At 41.1% G+C, this 20,543-nt stretch overlaps 1 protein-coding gene across 1 annotated transcript in view; it reads left to right on the top strand.

Moving 5' to 3' along the window:
- Window positions 1-20,543, top strand: part of LOC122877905 (inactive N-acetylated-alpha-linked acidic dipeptidase-like protein 2) — a 586,509-nt gene that overhangs the window by 130,448 nt on the left and 435,518 nt on the right. Inside the window, exon 3 of the mRNA XM_044200096.1 lies at window positions 7,936-7,973. Within this exon, the coding sequence (XP_044056031.1) occupies window positions 7,936-7,973 (38 nt within the window). The remainder of the gene's footprint in view (window positions 1-7,935; window positions 7,974-20,543) is intronic.

The raw sequence follows: 20,543 nt of genomic DNA, 5'->3' as shown, positions 1-20,543 counted from the left end.
AACCAAGACCAGAAGATGGATTCAAAAGAGTGTCAGTTGTGGAGAAGAGGACCTTGAGGTAATGTTTGTTGTCAGAAATTATCTTTGAGAAATGGGCCTCTCTTTCCTTTCTAACAGCATTATGGTTTACAAACTGTATCATCATTTGACCGCTTTTTTCTCTCACTCTTTTGGACTTTGTAACAATGTCGATTTGTCTCCAGATTTCAGCAATTACTCTGTTACCTACCATGTTATCATGACCAATAGAAATTATGGCATAAACTAAAAAAATATATATAATAATAATAATAATACAATAAGTTGTAATAAACCAGAATTTATACCAGAGACATTGTAATCTTCGAGGTTTGCCCTTGGCCTTCAAATACATTCCTCTTGTTATCATTTAGATTTTTAATGATACAATTTTTTCAGCACAATTTTGTTATGCCTCTTTAGTTTTGTTGTTCTTACCTGTATAGTTTTTTGGGGGTTTTATTTTAGAAAAAAGTAGAGGTTTGAGCCCACTCAGACTCAATCTTGCCTTCTAATCGCAGTCCTTAAAGACATCTCACTGAAGAGGGAAATATCAATTACAAACCAGTGTGCTGCCAGGTGCATTAAAAGGTGAAATGTAGCAGCTTTGAAATAAAATTATTATCGAGCTAGCCATTTCAGCGCTTAAGAGTAAAAATTAATAATCAAGCCTGTCGCTATGGAAGAAGAAAAGAAAAAGGAAAAAAAGAGAAAATCAGAGATGAAAGATGGCCACAGGTTAGGCCACGGCGAAAACAGTTTCATTTGGCCCATCGTCTCATCTCCAACTTGAAAGCAGGCCTCTTTTGTTCTTTTTCATTTCCCCTAACCCTCCACCTCACACACACCCACTCTTCTTTTTTTTTTTCTTTTACTTTCCCTTTGCATAATTACAACACTGATATTTTTGTGAGAGCCTTCCACCACTACGTGGATTTACAAATGCCCTGCAGGGAAAGAAAGTGAATGTTAAGGAACAAAATGCATTTTACATATGTAATGTTAAATAGCACATGGATATATTTGAATGATTGGTTGTCAGAGCTATCTTCTCTCCATTTAATTTTCCCATAAAAAAGTGGTGAAAAGAAGCAACAGTAGAAAGAGCAAGGAATTCGGGTGGGTTATTTTTTCCCTCCTTCTGCTCACATTTCTAATCTTTATCTTTCAGCCTGCTTTTATTTTCAGAATCTGTACCTTCTCTCTCTGCATACCTCTCTCTTTCAGAGTGTACCTTATTTTTAAAGAAGTACTAAGGGCATTTGCTGCACTTGAGTAATCAATAAATAATAACCCCTTCACTCCACCGCTCTTTTTTTAACCTACATAATACCCAATGCAGTGGAGCAGTTCCTTTGTAACAGAACAGCATGACCTCTTGCTCAATTCAGGGAAAGCCCACGCATATTTATAATTAATACAGTTCCATTTTTACCTCTCTGAAGCCTAATAATTGCTATTTTTGTAAGTGGGGAAGGAGTGCTGAAAGGATTAAAGGAAAGAAAGACAGGAATAGTGGACATGAGCACTGTTTGGAACGAAGTTGCCTTACCCCAAGAAGGGAAAACTTTGACTTCTTCTCATTTTTTGTCAGTCAGTCCACCACCTTGTTCCTGACCGAAATAACTCAACACACTATAATAATAATAATAAAACTTTATTTATAGAGCACTTATCAAAACAAAGTACAAAGTGCTTCTCAACAAGAGAAATAAAATACCACAATGAATGACGAAATATAAAGAAATAAAACACATAAAATACACAAAAGTATTGAAATAAACAGTAAAATATACAACCGGTTCAGGTAAAATCAGGATATGCTTTCAGATAAAAATGTGTTTTGAGACGAGACTTAAACGAAGACACTGACTCAGACAACCTAATTTCTTCGGGCAGGTTGTTCCAGAGCCTCGGGGCCCTGATAACAAAAGCTCTGTCCCCCTTAGTTTTCATCCTGGACTCAGGAACAGACAGGAGACCCCTGCCCGAAGATCTCAAACTACGTGAAGGTTCATAAGGGATTACAAGGTCTAAAATATAATCTGGGGCCAGGCTATGAAGAGCCTTAAAAGTAATCAACAAGATCTTAAAATCAATCCTAAAACCAACAGGGAGCCAATGTAAAGAGACTAAAACAGGTGTTATGTGGTCATATTTCTTGGTCCTGGTTAACAGCCTAGCAGCGGAGTTTTGTACAGTCTGCAGTCGAGTTTTTTGATTAAGACAAGTGAACAGGCTGTTACAATAATCAAGGCGTGAGGAGATAAAAGCATGAACAACAGTTTCTGCATCACTAAGATTTAAAATAGATCGGATTTTTGCAATATTTCTGAGTTGATAAAAACATGATTGGACAAGCTTAGTGATATGTTGCTCAAAACATAAATTGCTATCAAACAGGACTCCAAGATTTCTTACAACAGGCTTGATATGTTGTGACAGGTTACCAGTGGATGGCAGTATCTGTTTAGTGATGTGTTGGGGCCCAATAACAAGGATTTCAGTTTTATTTGAGTTGAGCTGAAGAAAATTTATCGACATCCAATTTTTTATGTCAGACAGGCAGTCCTGCAGAGAACTCAGCGTACTAAGGTCAGTGGGCTTGACAGGGAGGTACAACTGTGTGTCATCTGTATAACAATGAAAAGAGATACCATGTCTGCGGATTACATCACCCAAGGGAAGCATGTATAAGGAGAACAGAATTGGTCCCAGAATTGAACCTTGAGGCACACCATACTTGATATGGGAAAAAGATGACATGAAGTTATTAATGCTAACACAGAATTTCCTATTGGACAGATAAGATGAGAACCAGTCAAGTGCAGTGCCAGATATGCCCACCCAGTGCCTCAGTCTATCTAAAAGAATGCCATGATCAATTGTATCAAAGGCAGCACTTAAGTCCAACAGCACAAGAATTGAACACATGCCTGCGTCCGCATTCATTAAAAGGTCATTAGTGACTTTGAGAAGGGCTAATGCAGTGACTAATGGATGGATTGCCATGAAATGTTATACAAATGAACATGACCCCAGAGAATGAATGCTATTGAGTTTGGTGATCCCTTCACTTTTCCTCTAGCGCCACCATGAGGTTGACATTTTTGGTTTTGGGTGAAATATCTCAACAATTATTGGTTGGATTGCCATGAAATTTGATACAGATATTCCTGGCTCCTAGAGGGCGACTTTGACATTTGGTAGATACATTCATGTACCCCACAGGCTGATGATGATGGTGATCCCCTGACTTTTCAAGCAGCGCCGTCATCAGGTCCAAATATGAATTTTTCTAGTACTTTGGTTGATGAGCACCTTATCTCCTAAAAATTACTTCCATAATACTATTATGGACAGTGACAGAACACAGGCGAAAACACGAGTCAACCTGGGTCAGTCATTCAACATATGGAGAGGGATTTCAAAGGATTCAAAATTTAATTGGCCCTCATCCTCCTAGACAGGTATGTAATATGTCTATTTTATTTGGCTGTGTACAGTCCATAGAGGTATAGGTCATGGTGGACATTACTGTAATACAACTGGCTTATAACGTGACATTTTATGTTGGTCTTGCTACCGAGCTATATTATGCTGTTGGCTTATTATTATGAAAACATGAGTGTTTCAAGATGGCGCTGCGTATGGCTGCCTCTGTTTTGGTGTGCCTTGTTTCGTCTTGTTTTGTTTGTAAATTCAGCTCTTTCACAAGAGAAGAGTTCATGAACATCAGGGGAACTACACCATCGGACTTATATCCGTCGTTTCTGCTTTCCTCAGTGGAATTATTGGACATTCTGGTCAAAGGTGCTCTCACCTTTGCTCATGCAGTGAAACGCCGGAGGAGAGGGTGCGCCGGTGCGCTTGTGCGCCTCTCATGCGCACACTGTGCAATAAACTGGATGAACTTCAGCTACTGGTGAGGAAAAACACTTTTATTCATCCTCCATTTTGTGCTTCATGGAGACGTGGCTGTGTGGATAGATACTGGACTTTGCGCTACAGCTGGCAGGCTTCCAACTCTTCAGAGCGGATCGCGACACAGAGCTTTCCGGCAAAACGAAAGGTGATATGGAGGTTTCTGTTTTTACATCAACAGTGGCTGGTGTAAGGATGTGATAGTGATTCAACAGCACTGTTCTCCTGATCTGGAATATTTATTCATAAACTGGAAACCCTTCTACTCCCCCTGTGAGTTTGTTTCATTCATTAATTCATTCATTTATTTATTCTTGTCAGTGTTTACATTCCAACGTGCAGGACGCACAGTGCATGCTCGCTGACCACATACTGTGTGTGGAGCAGACAAACCTGGACTCCTTAGTTATTGTTCTCAGTGACTTTAACAAGGGAAATCTCAGCCATGAACTCCCCAAATATAGACAGTTTATTAAATGCCAGACAAGAGAGGAGAATATTCTGGATCACTGTTACACAACAATCAACAGTGTCTATCATGCAGTCCCCCGCGCTGCACTGGGACACTCTGACATCTTTAATTTCTGCCTGTATGCAGGAATCAGGTGGACCATGACGTGTCCACCTGATTCCTGCAGACAGGCAGAAATTAAAGCTCTGTAAACCTGTTGTGAGGACATCAAAGCAGTGGACCAGTGAAGCTATGGAGGACCTTCGGGCGTGCTTGGACTGTACTGACTGGGATGTTTTAAGGTCTGCTACCAACAGTCTGGATGAGTTCACAGAGGCTGTGACGTCATATATCAGTGTCTGTGGGGACTGCTGTGTACCATCACGCAAAAGGGTGAGTTATAACAATGACAAACTCTGGGTCACAGCTAAACTCAGACAGCTAAGGTTGGAAAAGGAAGACATGTTCAGGAGTAGAGACAGAGACAGGTTTAGGGAGTCAATGTACAGGTTTAGCCATGGCAGTAAGAGAAGCTAAACAACTGTACTCAGAGAGACTACAACCAACGATTCTCCTTCGTTCTGGAGGGGGCTCAGACAGATCACCAACTACAAACCTAAAGGCCCCCACTCAATTAATGACTTGCGCCTGGCCAACCAACTGAATGAGTTCTACTGTCGCTTTGAGAGAGGGACATGGGACATTCCTGACACCATCCCCATTGACCATCCATCCACCAAGTCCAGCTCACCAGCTCCACCTCCCCCCCAGCAGCAGGGGCCTGGGCCTCTCCACAACTGCCCACCCCACTAGCTCCCCCCTCCCCTACTGCAACAATGACTCTCTCCATCCTGGAGAAGGATGGCAAAAGACTGTTCGGGAGGCAGAACCCCCACAAAGCAGCCAGGCCAGACTCTGTCTATCCATCCAACCTGAAGCACTGTGCCGAACAGTTGTCTCCGGTGTTCACGGACATCTGTAACACCTCACTGGAGACATGCCACGTGCCAGCCTGCTTCAAATCCTCCACCATCATTCCCTTCCCCAACGAACCAAGGACCATAGGACTTAACGACTACAGATCCGACTAAAGAACGACTAAAGAGCCCAACCCCACCCACCCCCATCACCCTGTGTGTAATAAACAAGGCCCTTGTCGACTGTGGAGTCCTTCCACTTCCTGGGTACCATCATCACCCAGGACCTCAAGAGGGAGGACCATCAGCTCCCTCTCCAAGAAAGCCCAGCAGAGAATGTCCTGCTGAAGAAACTCAACCTGCCAAAGACAATGATGGTGCACTTCTACACCACCATCATCGAGTCCATCCTCACCTTCTCTATCAACATCTGGTCCACTGCTGCCACTGCCAAGGACAAGAGCAGCTTGCCGCGTATCATTCGCTCCACCAAGAAGGTGAGTGGCTGCAATCTACTTTCCCTCCAGGACCTGTATGCCACCATGACTCTGAGGAGTGCAGGAAAGATCCCTCCCACCCTGGACACAAACTGTTTCAGTCACTCCCCTCCGACAGGAGGCTGCGACCCATCAGGACCAAAACCTCATGTCACAAAAACTGTTTCTTTCCGTCTGCAGCCAGCCTCATCAACAAGGCCCGGGACTCCCACTGACACTGACTCTCATACTCACCCAACCACCCCCTTATAGTACAGTATACTCATACTGTAAACTTTTGCACATTCCCATGTAAATATTTTGTACATTGCACAATATGTCATTTAGATAACATATTGTACATATTCTTTATTTTCTTTTTTTAAAACATTCTTTAATATCTTATTGTCAATTTTATATTTATGATTCTTTATCTGCAGTACTTACTTTATCTTTCTTTATATTTGTTCTATGTGTATTGTTTTGCACCAAAATACCAAAGCAAATTCTTTGTATGTGTATTGCCTACTTGGCAACAAAGCTGATTCTGATTCTGATTACTAGGGAATGTTGATAACTTTATCTTTCTCAACAAAATTACTAAAAGAAAAATTGCATTGAAACTAAGTTGCGTCTTTCTTTCACTTGCTTCCAAAACAAATGCACGCGCTAGCCAGATCAAGATCTTTAAAGTGAAGTGCTTAGACCTCGTTATTTTGTCTTTGAACTTCCTATCTACTCCGGACGTGGGAATGTGTTGCGTTGTATAGATTGATATCTGCTTCTTGTGATCACCTTGCGCCTAGATTTTAGCAAATATCTGACCAGTTGTCTAATATAACGTATAGCATGAAGGACTGCCAGAGCTGAAAGAAAATGAGAGACTTTCTTCTGCAGCAGTCTGACAAACATTGCCGCTATTTAGAGTGAAGCTAATTAGATCAGTTATCCTGCACAGCTCCGGGATCAGCTGGTCATCTCAGTGTTGTAATAGTCACGGTGACTGGTCAGAATGTGTTTGTATTTGTGTTTCATTATGTGTGTTTCTAACAGTATGATATTAGAACATAAGTTATCTTTGTGGCTGTTCAAAATGGGTCTTAATACAATATTTCTTCATCCAAACATAATGCAGAGTGGATAATCATTTGGTTAGTTACACTATTACACGCTGTCCAGTATGTGATTGTCATTGTGAGCTAGATATAGGGCTTATGTTAGCATTTAGCTCAAAGCACTGCCTTGCCTCACAGAGGCTAGTGTGGCTTTAGACTCTTAGTCTTGTTAAAACATTACACTGGTAAGAACATCAATTAAGATGCATCAAACAAAACTTCAAAATGGATGAACCAGATTCTGATTTGGCATGCTGACATTAGCATCTAGGTAAGTACAGCTTCTTACAGCCACTGACTTGTTTTTCAACCTAGACCATTTTTTCTAACGTTAGGCAACTAACTTAACCCAACCTTGTGTGGCAGATCAAAAAACAGTCACCTGAATCATTTTTGTAACAGTCCTATGGAGGTTGGAGTGCACAATGATGTCATCATGCTAATAGGGGCACAAAATAAAAAATAAAAAACAGTTTTGGAAGGAAATTATATGACCTATTTTTCCTTTAGGTTGGAGAACTTAGAGTTTTGAGGAAAGATTTCCCTTTTGAAGGAAGAAAAACTACTACCTCTGAAATGGATGAAGAATAACATCTTCCATCTTCCAGTCTGAATAATTAGTTGCTCTCACTCTCTCTCTCTCTCTCTCTCCACTCACACACACACACACACACACACACACTGTGACAGACACATCTATCCACTTTGTCCATCTGCAGGATGTTGAGGATTCACTGGCATACTCTCTCAGCCTTTATCTGTGCTATTTTCAGAGGGAGAGCAGTAAGTGAAGTATTGTGAGAGGTGATACAAAAGCTTCCTTCTCAAGGGAGGAGAGGGAAAGAGAAGCAGAGGAGAGAGTTTGTAAAATATTCTGCTGACTATTCACCCCCCTCTTCCAGCTCTGTCTCCCTCTCTGACTCTTTCCAGGCTCCTAGAGAAGCCACTTCATATACTTGGACAAAAAGAATTGTCACTGTATTGAATAATGCAGGTAGTCCACAATTCGTCCATCTTTTCTTTTCTTTTTTCAGGCCATTTGAAACGCCAGATCCACTCCAGCACATTAGCCGTGAGTAACAAATGTGACACATTATCATAAATACATTTCTGTTTTGCTCCTATCTATTACAATATTGAAATAACCCAGTAGAGATTCAATTCAATTTTATTTCTAAAGTGCCAATTCATAACAGAAGTTATCTGCACTGTAGAGCAGGTCTAGGTCAGATCCAACCAATATGCAGTTTGTGAATGTGCTTACATTTCCTGCTCTAAACATTTGAAGGCATTTTGCAAGTAAAATGTTCTTATGCTCCGAAAGTGATGCATTGTACATTCCTGTTTGATTTAGAGTACATAGCAAAACAACGACGTGGTTAATATGAGCAAGGAGCAGCAAAAAAGCTCCACCTTTTAGAGGAAAACACAACAGCAATGAGTGCATAGCATCAGATAGGTAATCCAATAAGAATAGCATTCTTGATCAAAAACACTTCAAAATACAGCTACTCATCAAATTATTTTGGACAAAGCAAAGGAATCCTCAGTAAACCAAAAATTAGCTTGGTGCAACGATTTAAATATTGACTCAAAGAGATTAAGGGGTTGATGTGCCATGATGCCCAATATCAGACTATTAAAACTAAGCTGATATTGTTGGATTGTGAAATAAATGGGTCATGCACATATATGTCTCCGATTTATACACCGATTTAATGGAAATAATCCACACACCTGTGTAAAATGGGTTTATATATATATATATATATATATATATGGACCGTATTGTTTCTTTAACATTGCCTGTCTGCCCACATATTTGCTTATCAGTGGCTGAGCAATAGCTGTGGAAAAAGTGTCGTATGCTACTGAAGGTCACCTACAGATTTTCCCAGAACTATAGGGAAGCTTTATGCACTGCCTGGGAACCAAGTTGCCAAACCAACTCTTTACTTTCTGATGAAGAAATATAGCTTATGCATGATGATGAACTAATGAACTATATACACGGGGTGTGCAGGGTTTTTTGTTGTTGTCGTTTAGTTTTCTTTCATTAATGTTTTCTCTGTGTGACTATATCTGTCTATCTATCTATCTATCTATAGCTGTTTTGCATTTTGTGTCCATAGATTGCCATGCAGGCAGTGGTAACAAACAGACAAAGACCCATATGGGCTGTATATTTTGCCTCCTATCTCAGGCTCATTTAGCATAGCCTGATAAGAAAATCTGATAAGCAAACTTGAAACTGTCATTCCTCCTTTGAATGGATCAATAATATGATATGGATTCAGCAAGATTTTGGCATTTGACAGTAACATCTCCATAACTCACTAATAGTAGCTGATAATACTGCTTATTTCTGCACCCCCGCATGGAGCAGCAATTTGGGAGTCTACGCTGTTGTTTCCCGTAGTGTCATAGATTGCTTTGTCTATGACTGTATCTTTGTCTGTGTGTGTTAGTGTGTGTACACATATGATGGCTGCCCACAGTGCATCTGCTTGGCTGCTCCATTTGATTGCTCACTCCAGTAGCACTCTGGGAAATGTTAATGGAGTGCAGTTAACGTCAGATACAGTTCACTACCATTTGTACTCGACCCACCATCACTCCGATGGAGAGCTGGATAAAAAAGGTGGAGAGATTTACCAAGTAGGGTTAAGGAAGTCAAAGAAAGTAAAGAACACCCACTGCTGTATTGATGCAGTCTGCTTAATTGCATTTCTGTGTGCTAATACTTATTTGTGTGTGTGTGTGTGTGTGTGTGTGTGTGTGTGTGTGTGTGTGTGTGTGTGTGCGTGTGCACAAGCCTCATGTCTTTGTGACTGAAGTGTGCATTGGTGTGTAAAGCATTTGCATCTCTGTGCGAAGAAGGTGTGAAGCAGACAGACAGTCAGGTACATCTTGTCCAATGGCCCATCTACCACTTTGGCCACTGTTGCTCAGTCACGGTTATCACACACACACACACACACACTGCTCGCTCTGTTGCTTCCCTGACCTGAGATTGCTGTGTGCTGCTGCTCACATCCAGAGAAGCATTGGGCCGTACACACACACACACACACTCACATACACAATGATTTATGGCCACCAATACAGTCAATAAGAGCCATGGCCAAGATGAAGGACTTGCTAGCAAGACACACACACGCAAACACATGCACACACACTGTTCTCCATTAGCTAAGTGCACTGGAGTTAGCTGCTTTCCACACTGGCTGTCTTTATTACTTTCCTGTTTAATGCCACTGTTACCTCTGCTGCCTCATGTGAAAAACTAAAGGTATATATAACAAGAAGGTACATGCGTGTGTCATACATGCTACAGTTTCACCAAAATCAGTGACTAAAGTTATAAAGTTGTGTTTTAATCAGTGAGGCCCAGCCCCCAGAAACGTGGCGTCTATCGTTTTTCCAACATAATTCTTGTCTCATTTGTGGTCTGATGAACTGTAAATTCATCAAAATCAGGTTAAAAACAACAACACATTTTGTCTTTGCAAACGGAAATGATGTACGTGTTTATTTGTGTATAGAGCAGGGAAGTGAGATCCGATCACAAGTGTTCACTCGAGACGCATGTTAATGCCAGGTGTAAACAGGGCCAAACAGTTTGTCATAACTAAGGCTCAGAAATCCCCATCAACATGGTTCTTATATTCCTGGAACACTGACACACCATATACACAGTTTTATGAATACACAGGACAAAAACCAAAATAATTTCAAATTACATAAAACCTTATAAAACCTTTTTTTTATAAAAACTGTCCTTGAACATGTTATTGTACCACTGACATGCCAGATTTTATGAATAACCTAACTTATTCTGATATCCCCTTCATCTACATAACCTAAAAGTGAAAGCCAGCAAATTACTCTAGTTAAATAGTACAGAAAGACTCTTTTCACCTCTCCCAAATTCTCTTTCCCAGTATACTCTTCTCATTGTCCTTATTTTTCTCTCTTCTCTTCTCTTGTATCCTCTTCTCCTCCCACCTCTCCTCACTGACTTTTGTTTGCCTAATAAAAACAGCAGTATCTCTTAGCTTGGAAATAAAATCAACTCTTTTTTAGAGCGACACAAGCTGTGCTTTCACATAAAACAACGGTCAATTAGACTTAAGACGCTAAGCCTCTTCCTGGGCCATAAAACATGAATAACAATGAGCAAACTGAAAACAAGAAGCAAATACACTTTCACTCCTCATCTTCAGTCGTTGGAGTTGTTTCATGGGCTCGTTGAAAACTTTTTATAGTATTTTTTTGGTTTCCATTGTGGTGGTGGCTAGTTCAAATGGCTTCTATATTAACTAGCTTGTTGGTCTTGTATTTCACTGTTAAGTGCAAGCAGATATAATTCAGAGTTAGAGCTCAACAACTATTGGATGGATTGCCATTACATTTTGTCAATGGTACCCAGAGGATGAATCCTAATTACTTTGGGGATCCCCTGACTTTTCATCTAGTGCCCACAGCAGGTCAAAGTTTTCACTTTGATCCATGCTCTCGATCATAGGACATTTCTCTAAGCTGCAGGTCAGGCTGCTCAGGACAAGTCATTACTGTCTTGCTTAAGACAAGAACAACATGATCCACTGTTAAGTTGATAAGCTTAAAAAAATGATATGCTCTACTTCAAAGTTGGACTCTGAGATTCTGCTGGAATTGTGGTCACAAAATCACCTAGATTGTTTTTTCTGGAGAAGAGTCAATACTGTGTTTGTCTTGTTGGACAACCGAAACAGGAGAGGAGAGTTAAAAGGTTTGATTTGTTGGCATGTGAGCTCTGAGCTTATTGAACCCAGGTATTGTGCCAACCAGGAACTAGATCCAGAATGGAACCAGCTATTGCCCAGCTATCATTATCTATATGCCTAAAGAAGTATTTCAAATGTATTTGCATTTCATAGGTATTTTAGGGATGTATACAACAAAACTATGATTTAAGAGTTTTTGTAGTTGTTGCAAACTTATTTCAAGAGTAAACTTATGCATGCCATTATTACTGCTACTACATTTACTAAAGCCAAAATGGTTCATCTCCTTGAGAGATTGAATGTGAATTGAAAATTTGTCTTAAGGGCCGTTTTTAGATGAAAGGTCCAAAATGGAAAAGAGTGTCCAAAGTGGAAAAGATTCATCATCAGGGAAGTGCAGATGATTATGAGTTGATTTCATGACCATTAGTTTTTGATATCTTATGCGTAAAGGTGGAAATGTTTTCCTTAAGTCAACAAATCGCATGAAACAACAAAACCCACAATGATTTAGTCCATCTCAATACTTCAATATTTTCTGACTTCCCTACCCTGTCTGTGGGACTTGAAAAGTGGTCAAAGATTGGACAAAGCGAAGCAAGTTATGCTTTAGCTCCATTCTTTTTTCACTATTTCATTCATACATTTGTGAATTATTTCCCTAATATCTCTTTCTCACACACACTCAGACGACTAGCTGACACTCTTGACCAGGCTTAGAATATCGGAATTTTACGGGCAAGGCAACTTGGCCTGCAGCGGGGCAATTTTTTTGAGGGCACAAAAACCACATGCCAGAGCATCAAGGCCATAAGTTAAAAAACACGATTTTGAGTCACTTAAATAGACAAATCCATTTTTTTAGAAAAAAAGGCAGTGATGCCTTTTTAATAAACAGTGTAACACTTCTAGTGAAATATAAACAAAATCAAAAGAATAGGCCTAATTTATGTGTAATTTTGTCATATCAGATTTATGTATAGGATTGTTCCCTATGGAGAAATAGTCAATAGAATTAATTAATAACATGAATGACATTTAATCAGTAACGTTATGAATTAAACACATAGTTTTTTCCAGAGCTGATGAGTGAGCCATCTCGCTTCCTTTCATCTCTACTCTGATGAGAGTTGCACAGTAGCGATCGAGCAGGTTGTAGCCTATGACTTCAAAATGAGAGCTCCTTCACGCTTGCATTTTTATTGGTCACACCACACATGTTGATTACTTTACTGTTACAATCAAGTACATGTACTAACATTTCATTAGTACATGTCAATAGACTTAACAGGAGAGGGCAGGGCAAAGAAAAAAACAGCCAGAGAGTGGGGCACCAAGGCCACAGTGGCCGATGGGCATACGATAGAGGGGCAACGACGGCCATGGCTGTCCTGCCCTGCTCTTGACTACAGTTTGAGTCCAGATTTTCAGAAGCAGAACTGTCCAGCACGCATAAATAATGTGTTGGTTGAGTAAAATGACGTTGGGTGATCCAAACACCTCAGTGATTATTATAATTATTATTTTTGTTTATGAATATTTCCTCTTCTTATTCAGGTTTATGTTTACATTGCATTCCAAGAGGCACTAGGCTTCATAAAATCAGCTTCGCCTTTCTTACTGCTTGCCTTTATCCACTTTAGTCAATGATGACAAAGACTTGTTGGTTGGATTGATTTCACTCTGATTGATATTATTTCTGCCTATAGAGGAGATCTGTCTCTGAGAAATGTTTCTAGGACAAATATACTGTAAAAGCCTTAACTTTGTGTTGATTTTAGTAATAAAGAGAGGTAAATATGTATATTTATATGAAAATGTTGTGGAAATCATTGTAATTTGGCTCACTAATCGGTGCAGTTCTCTACAATGTTTGAGAAAAGTATAGACTCATCTGATGAAGAAAATATAAAAAGCAAGGACCATAACCAAACCCAAATAGTGGTAAGTTGAAACACTAAACCACAGACTTATTCAATTGTATCACAGAGAGCGACAGGAAGAGAGAGCGACTGATTTGATGTATCTCAGAGAGTGTGTCGGGCGCTGATTCTGCATTTTCCCATGGCTGGTTTATCTGTGCAGGGTAATGAATGGAGTCCGATGGAGTTAAGTTGAGATGAATGGAGATGAGTTCAGGATTCAGCACACAGGCCTTATCATCACTTGAGTATGAAGACGGCTAATAAACAATGCCGACAACATATGGTGTACAGGAAGGGACCTTTGGTGATTCAACAGTAAGATTGCTCTTCCTTTAATAGAATGTCACAGAAACTCACTTATTCACACCTATGTTTTCTGTTGTTGTTAATATTAATCCTTGATTGTGTCACTTTCTTTCTTCACATATGGGTCTAGGAACCAACAAAATAAATGGCTTTGTATAATGTTGTTTGCATTCAGGGTTTTTTAACAAAACACATCGTGTTTATCCTTGAGATTTAACAAATGTGTTGAATGCATTTGCAAAGCCAATTTTCAAAATATTTAAAATCGTGCATTACATCCATGTTTGCTTGCTAGCAGTCTTCTTCTTCACTGCCTTTGTTGCATTACCACCAGCATCTGTCAAGCAGCCGAATAGTGTGAAACCAATCTCAAAATGTGAATCACACTGCCCACATGTATCCTTGTGTGGAATACAAGCAAATGGAGGACCCAGTTGTAAAAACATTGATACCTTTAAGCTGTGACATTGGAGATCATGAACAGCTGCTTAGACTCAGGGTTATAGGTGCAAAATGAGGAATATAGAAATTATTCTACAACTGCTTGGCCTCAGTTTCACCTTAAATGTATTCAGAAAATATCCTCCTAAACCCTTAAAGGCATGGGTGTTTTTTCAGCCATTCCTACATACCTCTGGTCTTTAGCAACCCAGCACTTACAACACAGATTAAGCCGTATATTAAATTCATATTGGCATAAACTTTTCAGAATGTATTAACAATAACAACAATCTTACACATAGGCTACTGTAACTTCTCATAGACTGGCACCTACCAAACCTAAATTAGTCAGCAGAGTAATTGCAAATCACAGTCACTCGCTTGTGTACATTGCAACATAGTTGTGCGTACTACGCTCACCGCTCCACTGTTTTGCGGTTGAGAGTGGATAGACAGAGGCATTTCCAGCATTTCTGTGTGAGTTCCTCAGCTGAAACAGTTCTGTTTCTGGAAAAACCAAAGACTATTAGAGCACCCATCAACTTTTGAATGTTTCCAGGAAAGTTATGCTAGTCAGATCTTCTGGCTTCCCAAATTGGAAATTTGGCCAGGAAAGAATTCAAATAAATATTCAGAATAAGGACCAGGAGCGCACTACACTAAACAAATAGAATTGGCTGTCGTGTTTTCCAGGTTGCATGTGAAAGACTAAGAACAAGGCTTTCGAATGAGTTATCATTTAATTTAGTTTTAGGGTTGATTAATAGGCTTGAGTCGAGGATGGTTGCAACTCCACCTACTTGGCCAGTGCCTCAAGGAATGTGAGTATTAATATGACTGGGCGGAGTGGATTCATTTAGGCTTTTTGCATTTATTCATGACCCAGCCAGGTTTCAGTAAGACAAAATAAGTCAATATCATAATCTGATATTAAATCGTTCATTATACAGCTTTAAATGACAGAGATCTGATGTTTAGGTTTTTATATATAACTCCTCTTCTGTTAACTTTTGGTTTTATTAATTTAAGTGGTTGGGGGGCAGACACCATCATCAAGCAGTTTTGGGTAGGTAACTGCTCTGGAACCACAGAGAAGCATGTAGGACTGCAACTTTGCCTCCTGGTCTCAACTCTGAGTTGTCATGGTTTTGGTCCACTATTAAACGGTCAGATTTCTAGATATGAGAGTTGCTTCATACAAAGTGGGATCAAGGCCATCTCTTCTAATCAGACCAGGTCTTCCCCAGAAAGTCCGCCAATTATCTACAAAGCCCACATCGTTTGCTGGACACCACATCAACAGCCAGCGGCGGAATGAAGACATGCGGCTAAACATGTGATCGCTGGTCAGGTTTGGCAGGGGCCCAGAGAAAACTATGGAGTCCGACGTTGTCTTTGCATATGTACACACCGACTCAACATTCATTTTAGTGACCTCTGATTGGCGTAACCGTCCATCGTGAATAACAATGTTACTGTATTTACGTTTATCCTTAGCCAGCAGTTTTAAATAGGATTCAGCATCGCCCACTCTGGCCCCAGGAATACATTTGACTATGGTCGCTGGTAACTTCATGTTTCTCAAAATGGAGCTGCCAATAATCAGAGTTGGTTTCTGAGTGTGTTGTGGGAGAACTAGTTAGAAACGTGAACAGGTTGGTGGCGAACCGTAGGCTTCTGCTTAAGGCTATGCTTGCCTCGGACAGTCACCCAGCCTCCCTGGTTTCACGGCTGCCCAGGAGCTGCTGGGGGACGGTTAAAAGGAGCTACCTCTGGTCGGTCTGCACCGGCTACTGGGGCTGGCTAACTACAGCAGCTAACGATTGAGTTCCCATGGTGAGGAATCGCTTCCAATTCACTAAGCCTCGCCTCCAACGCTACAAATAAACTACATATATTACATGTACTATTATCACTAAAGGAGGCAGAGGAATAGCTAATTTGACACACCAAAGCAAGAGAGAGCAGGAGAGGGAGAGAGAGAAGCCATCGTAAACTGCTAAGCTAAAGAACGGTAGCTAGCAAAATTGAATAGCATGTAAACTGTGGGATTAGCGAGAAAGTTGTTAAAAGGAAAGAGCTATGAGTGCTTGAGCAGAACTAGTGTACATTTAAATGTATTGCAGATAATTTGCCACTGTATTGGAGAATCTAACAAAATGTACTGGGATGAGCTAGAGCAGCAAAAATACGCTATCAGTGACACACAAGCATCGGTGACCGGAAATGAGACACTATGCTTACCGCAGCACGTTAGTGCCAAGAACAATTTTCAGGAAGATAGATAGAAATAGACATAGAGCTAAACACAGACAACAAAGCTGATAGGTAAATATATATATATAAATATATATAGAACTATTATGTACATACAAGTAATAACAAGATATAAAAGCAACAATGAGCAACAACATACAATGTCTATATCGGCCTACAACTGAAACTGTTTCTTTAAATTGTAAACAAAAATACAATAGTGCAAATGTGCAGAGTGCAAAGACTGCTGGAATAAATACTGAATGATGTATGTAATAGATTACTTACATATATATATGAAGAAGGTGATTATGTATAGTATGTACATGTATACATGTCTATATACAGTATATACAGCATGCTTAGATTTGTACATGTACTTATACAATGATGATGATGTACATGATAAAAAAACAGTGTGATTTGTAGGTACAGTGGATGTTTTAGTTTTACAGGGTTATACACTATATGACTGATTTAACCGTTCATCAGAGTGATGGCCTGTGGAAAGAAACTGTTCTTGTGTCTGGTTGTTTTGGCGCATAGAGCGATAAGTTTGAGTCCAGGGTGTGATGGGTCTGCAGTGATGTTTCCTGTCAGTTTCCTGACTCTATAAGTCCTGAATGGAGGGCAGGTTGGCACCTGTTTCCATTGTAGTCTGTTCCTTTCCTGTTTGGTGACTGAACCAAACCAGACAGTGATGGATGTGCAGAGAACAGACTGGATGATTGCAGTGTATCAGCAGCTCCTGAGGCTGGTTGAACTTCCTGAGCTGGCGCAGCAAGTACACCCTCTGCTGGGCCTTGTGATGATTGTGCCGATGTTGGACGCCCACTTCAGGTCCGGGAAGATTGTGGATCCCAGAAACCTGAAGGTTTCCACAGCTGACACAGTGCTGTTGAGTATGGCAATGGGGGGGGGCAGTATTGGGGGCTCCTCCTGAAGTCCACTGTCATCTTCACAGTTTTGAGCATGTTCAGCTACAGGTTGTTATGACTGCACCACAGGGCCAGCAGTCTGTATGCAGCAACCTTCCGTCTGTATGCAGACTCATCACCATCCTGGATGAAGCCAATGACCATTGTGTTGTCTAAAAACTTCTTCACAGACGGGTCTCCTGAAATGCAGTTGTTGGTGTTGTGGGAGAAGAGCAGTGGGGAGAGCACATATCCCTTGGGGGAGCCAGTGCTGCTCGTCTGGGTGCAGGATGTGATTTTCCCCAGCCTCACCTGCTGCCAAAGTTTGCGATCCACTGGCAGATGGGGGCTGGCACAGTGAGCTGGGTGAGTTTAGAAAGGAGGACTTCTGGGATGATGGTGTTGAATGCCAAGTCCCTTGGCAGTCGAGGTGTCGCAGGATGTAGTGCAGTCCCGTGTTGACTGCATCAGCCAATGATATGTTTGCCCAGTATGCAAACAGCGGGGGGTCCAGCAAGGGGCCTGTGATATTCTTAAGGTGGGCCAACACCAGTCTGTTGAAGGATTTCATGACCACAGATGTCAGGGTGAGGGGGGTGGCAGCAGGGAATGAAGCTGATTATGTGATGTCTGAGTCGGAGTAGGTGAACTGTGTAAATGTTGGCTTATCGTGTTTCTGGATCAGTTGTACAGGATTCTGTCCCTACTTCTGTAGGACTCCCCCTTGGCCTGTGAAGCTGCCTGAGTTTAGCTGTAAACCAGGGTTTGTTGTTGTTGCATGTGCTGAAAGTTTTAGTCGGCACACATATGTCCTCACAAAAGATAATGTCACAATGTCAGTGAGTTCATCCAGGTCTGTAGCTGCAGCCTCAAAAACACTCCAATCAGTGCAGTCCAAGCAGGCCTGTAATTCCAGCTTTGCCTTATTGGCCCATCTCCTCACAACCTTAACCACAGGTTTAGCAGATTTTAGTTTTTGCCTGAAAGTTGGGAGAAGATGAAGGCATCCTTTAATGTGGTGTAGCAATGGTCCGGTGTGTTTTGATCCCTGGTGGGACACTTAATATGCTGCCTATATTTTGGCAGTTCATGGCTGAGGTTTGCTCTGTTAAAGTTGAGCAGGGAGTCTGGATGTTTGTGCTCCGTCAAAGTTATCTGGTCAGCCAGGTGTTGTAACGCCTCACTAACACAGGCTTTAGGTTGGATGTAAACACCGACCAGAATAAAGGAGGAAAACTCCCGTAGTGAATAAAACGGTTTACAGTCAATGAAAATGTGCATTTTATCCTTAATGCTGTGACATCTGCACACCAACCCTTGTTTATGTAGAAAAAGATTCCGCCTCCCCTTGTTGTCCCCAGTAGCTCTGTTACACGGTCCACTGACGAGTTGGAAGCTCGGCAGATGTAGTGTACTATCTTGGATGTGCTCACCAAGCTGGGTTTCAGTGAAGCACAGGACAGCAGATCTGGAAAGGTCCGTGTTTGCTCTGTTGAGAAGCAGGAGTTCATCCATTTTGTTGGCCAGAGAGTGGACGTTTGCCAGATGCATTGACAGAAGCGCAGTTCGAAATCCCAGCTGTTGCAGTTTAACCAACGCTCTGGTGCGTTGCCCTGCCGTCTCCTGCAAATCCCATAGAGAGCTGCTCTTCCTCCAACTAAAAGCTCTACAAAACCTTCTGGTTCAGTGAAAAGTGGTGAAAAAGTTTGACAAATGAATCCTCAAATGTTCAAAAGTTCCACCCCTGGTGAATGTAGTTGGAAAGGAAGAGCTGAAAACTGAAAAAATAAACAAAAACAGAAAAAGTACCAGGGAGAGCGGCACGCGCCATCCGCGGCGCCATCTTGAGTGATACAAAAATACATACTTCACAACATTTCACAACATAATAGACGTTTGAGCCATTTCTCTTCTGCTCCTCCCATTTCAAAAAACCAGCAACTTCACAAAATGTCAACAAAGTAAATATATTAAAAATGCTATTTCCAAGGTTTAATTCGTCACTTTGTGCTTTTGACTAGATTTCAATACCAAAAATCATTTGGATCAAAGGGGTAAAAGTACATTTCCAGTTTGTGAGGATGAGGCACTCTTCTGCATGCAGATCCACTCCATTTTAAGCTGATGCGACAGGTGTTTTTTTGCATAAAAATTATGGTTAGTGCAGCATCCTGAAAATCTTTTCATCTGACAAGAGCGACAGTGAGTGCAATCAATTAGCAGTCTGAAACAATCAGCAAAGCATACTTGCGGCACTGTGCTGGAACAGTAGTTTCTGATAATTGGTAGACTGTCCTCCCACTGATATGATGAATAACCATGGTGGTTGTGGAAAAGAACGTCTCAAATATTTTCCTAAAGTGGGATCAGCACCACTTCAAATGAAACTGAAGAGTGCATTTATGAGACATAGAGAGGGAGAGAGAAGCATGTAGGAGATATAGTGAAATATATAGTGAGGGAGGGAGGATGTTCAGTGTGTGGCTCATTAACTCAGTAGATGTAATCAGTGGGAGGGAGTAAGACATTTTGCCATCGATTAATGAGCAGCACAGGTAGTGTGATGGTGGCGCCATACTGTATGTAGTGTACTGGACCTCATGATTTTAATGCAAATTGTTTTTGGTTGCTGTAACTTGAAATGTTTCTGTTTAACTCTGCTACAGTACTGTTACGTTGTCCAAAGTCAGCTAACTTTATCTTTGTCTGGCCCAGCGACAGCGGCAACCTACTGCAAAAGTTTGCCCCTATTCATTTTCCAGGGAAAGCGAGTGATTCGCTTGTCAAGGCACTGTAGCTGGCAGCACGTCAACAGAGCCATGCCTATTGTTTTCTGTGTAAAATCACACACACACACACCGGCGGCATCTAGAATCATGTAACTCCAGAAAGCGGCAATTTTATCACATTTGCTCCCCGGGTCCCAGGCGTTGATAAACGATGCAATGCTGCATGATGTGCTCAGTGGAGTTTCGTTGCTAGGCTTCCTTAAATGCAGCAGAGAGTTGGAGAGAAGTTGTCGAGTAAG

Source organism: Siniperca chuatsi, linkage group LG6, assembly GCF_020085105.1.
Source record: "Siniperca chuatsi isolate FFG_IHB_CAS linkage group LG6, ASM2008510v1, whole genome shotgun sequence".
Lineage (NCBI taxonomy): Eukaryota > Metazoa > Chordata > Actinopteri > Centrarchiformes > Sinipercidae > Siniperca > Siniperca chuatsi.
The sequence above is the reverse complement of the archived record's forward strand: the minus strand, read 5'-3'. Positions and strand labels throughout refer to the sequence as shown.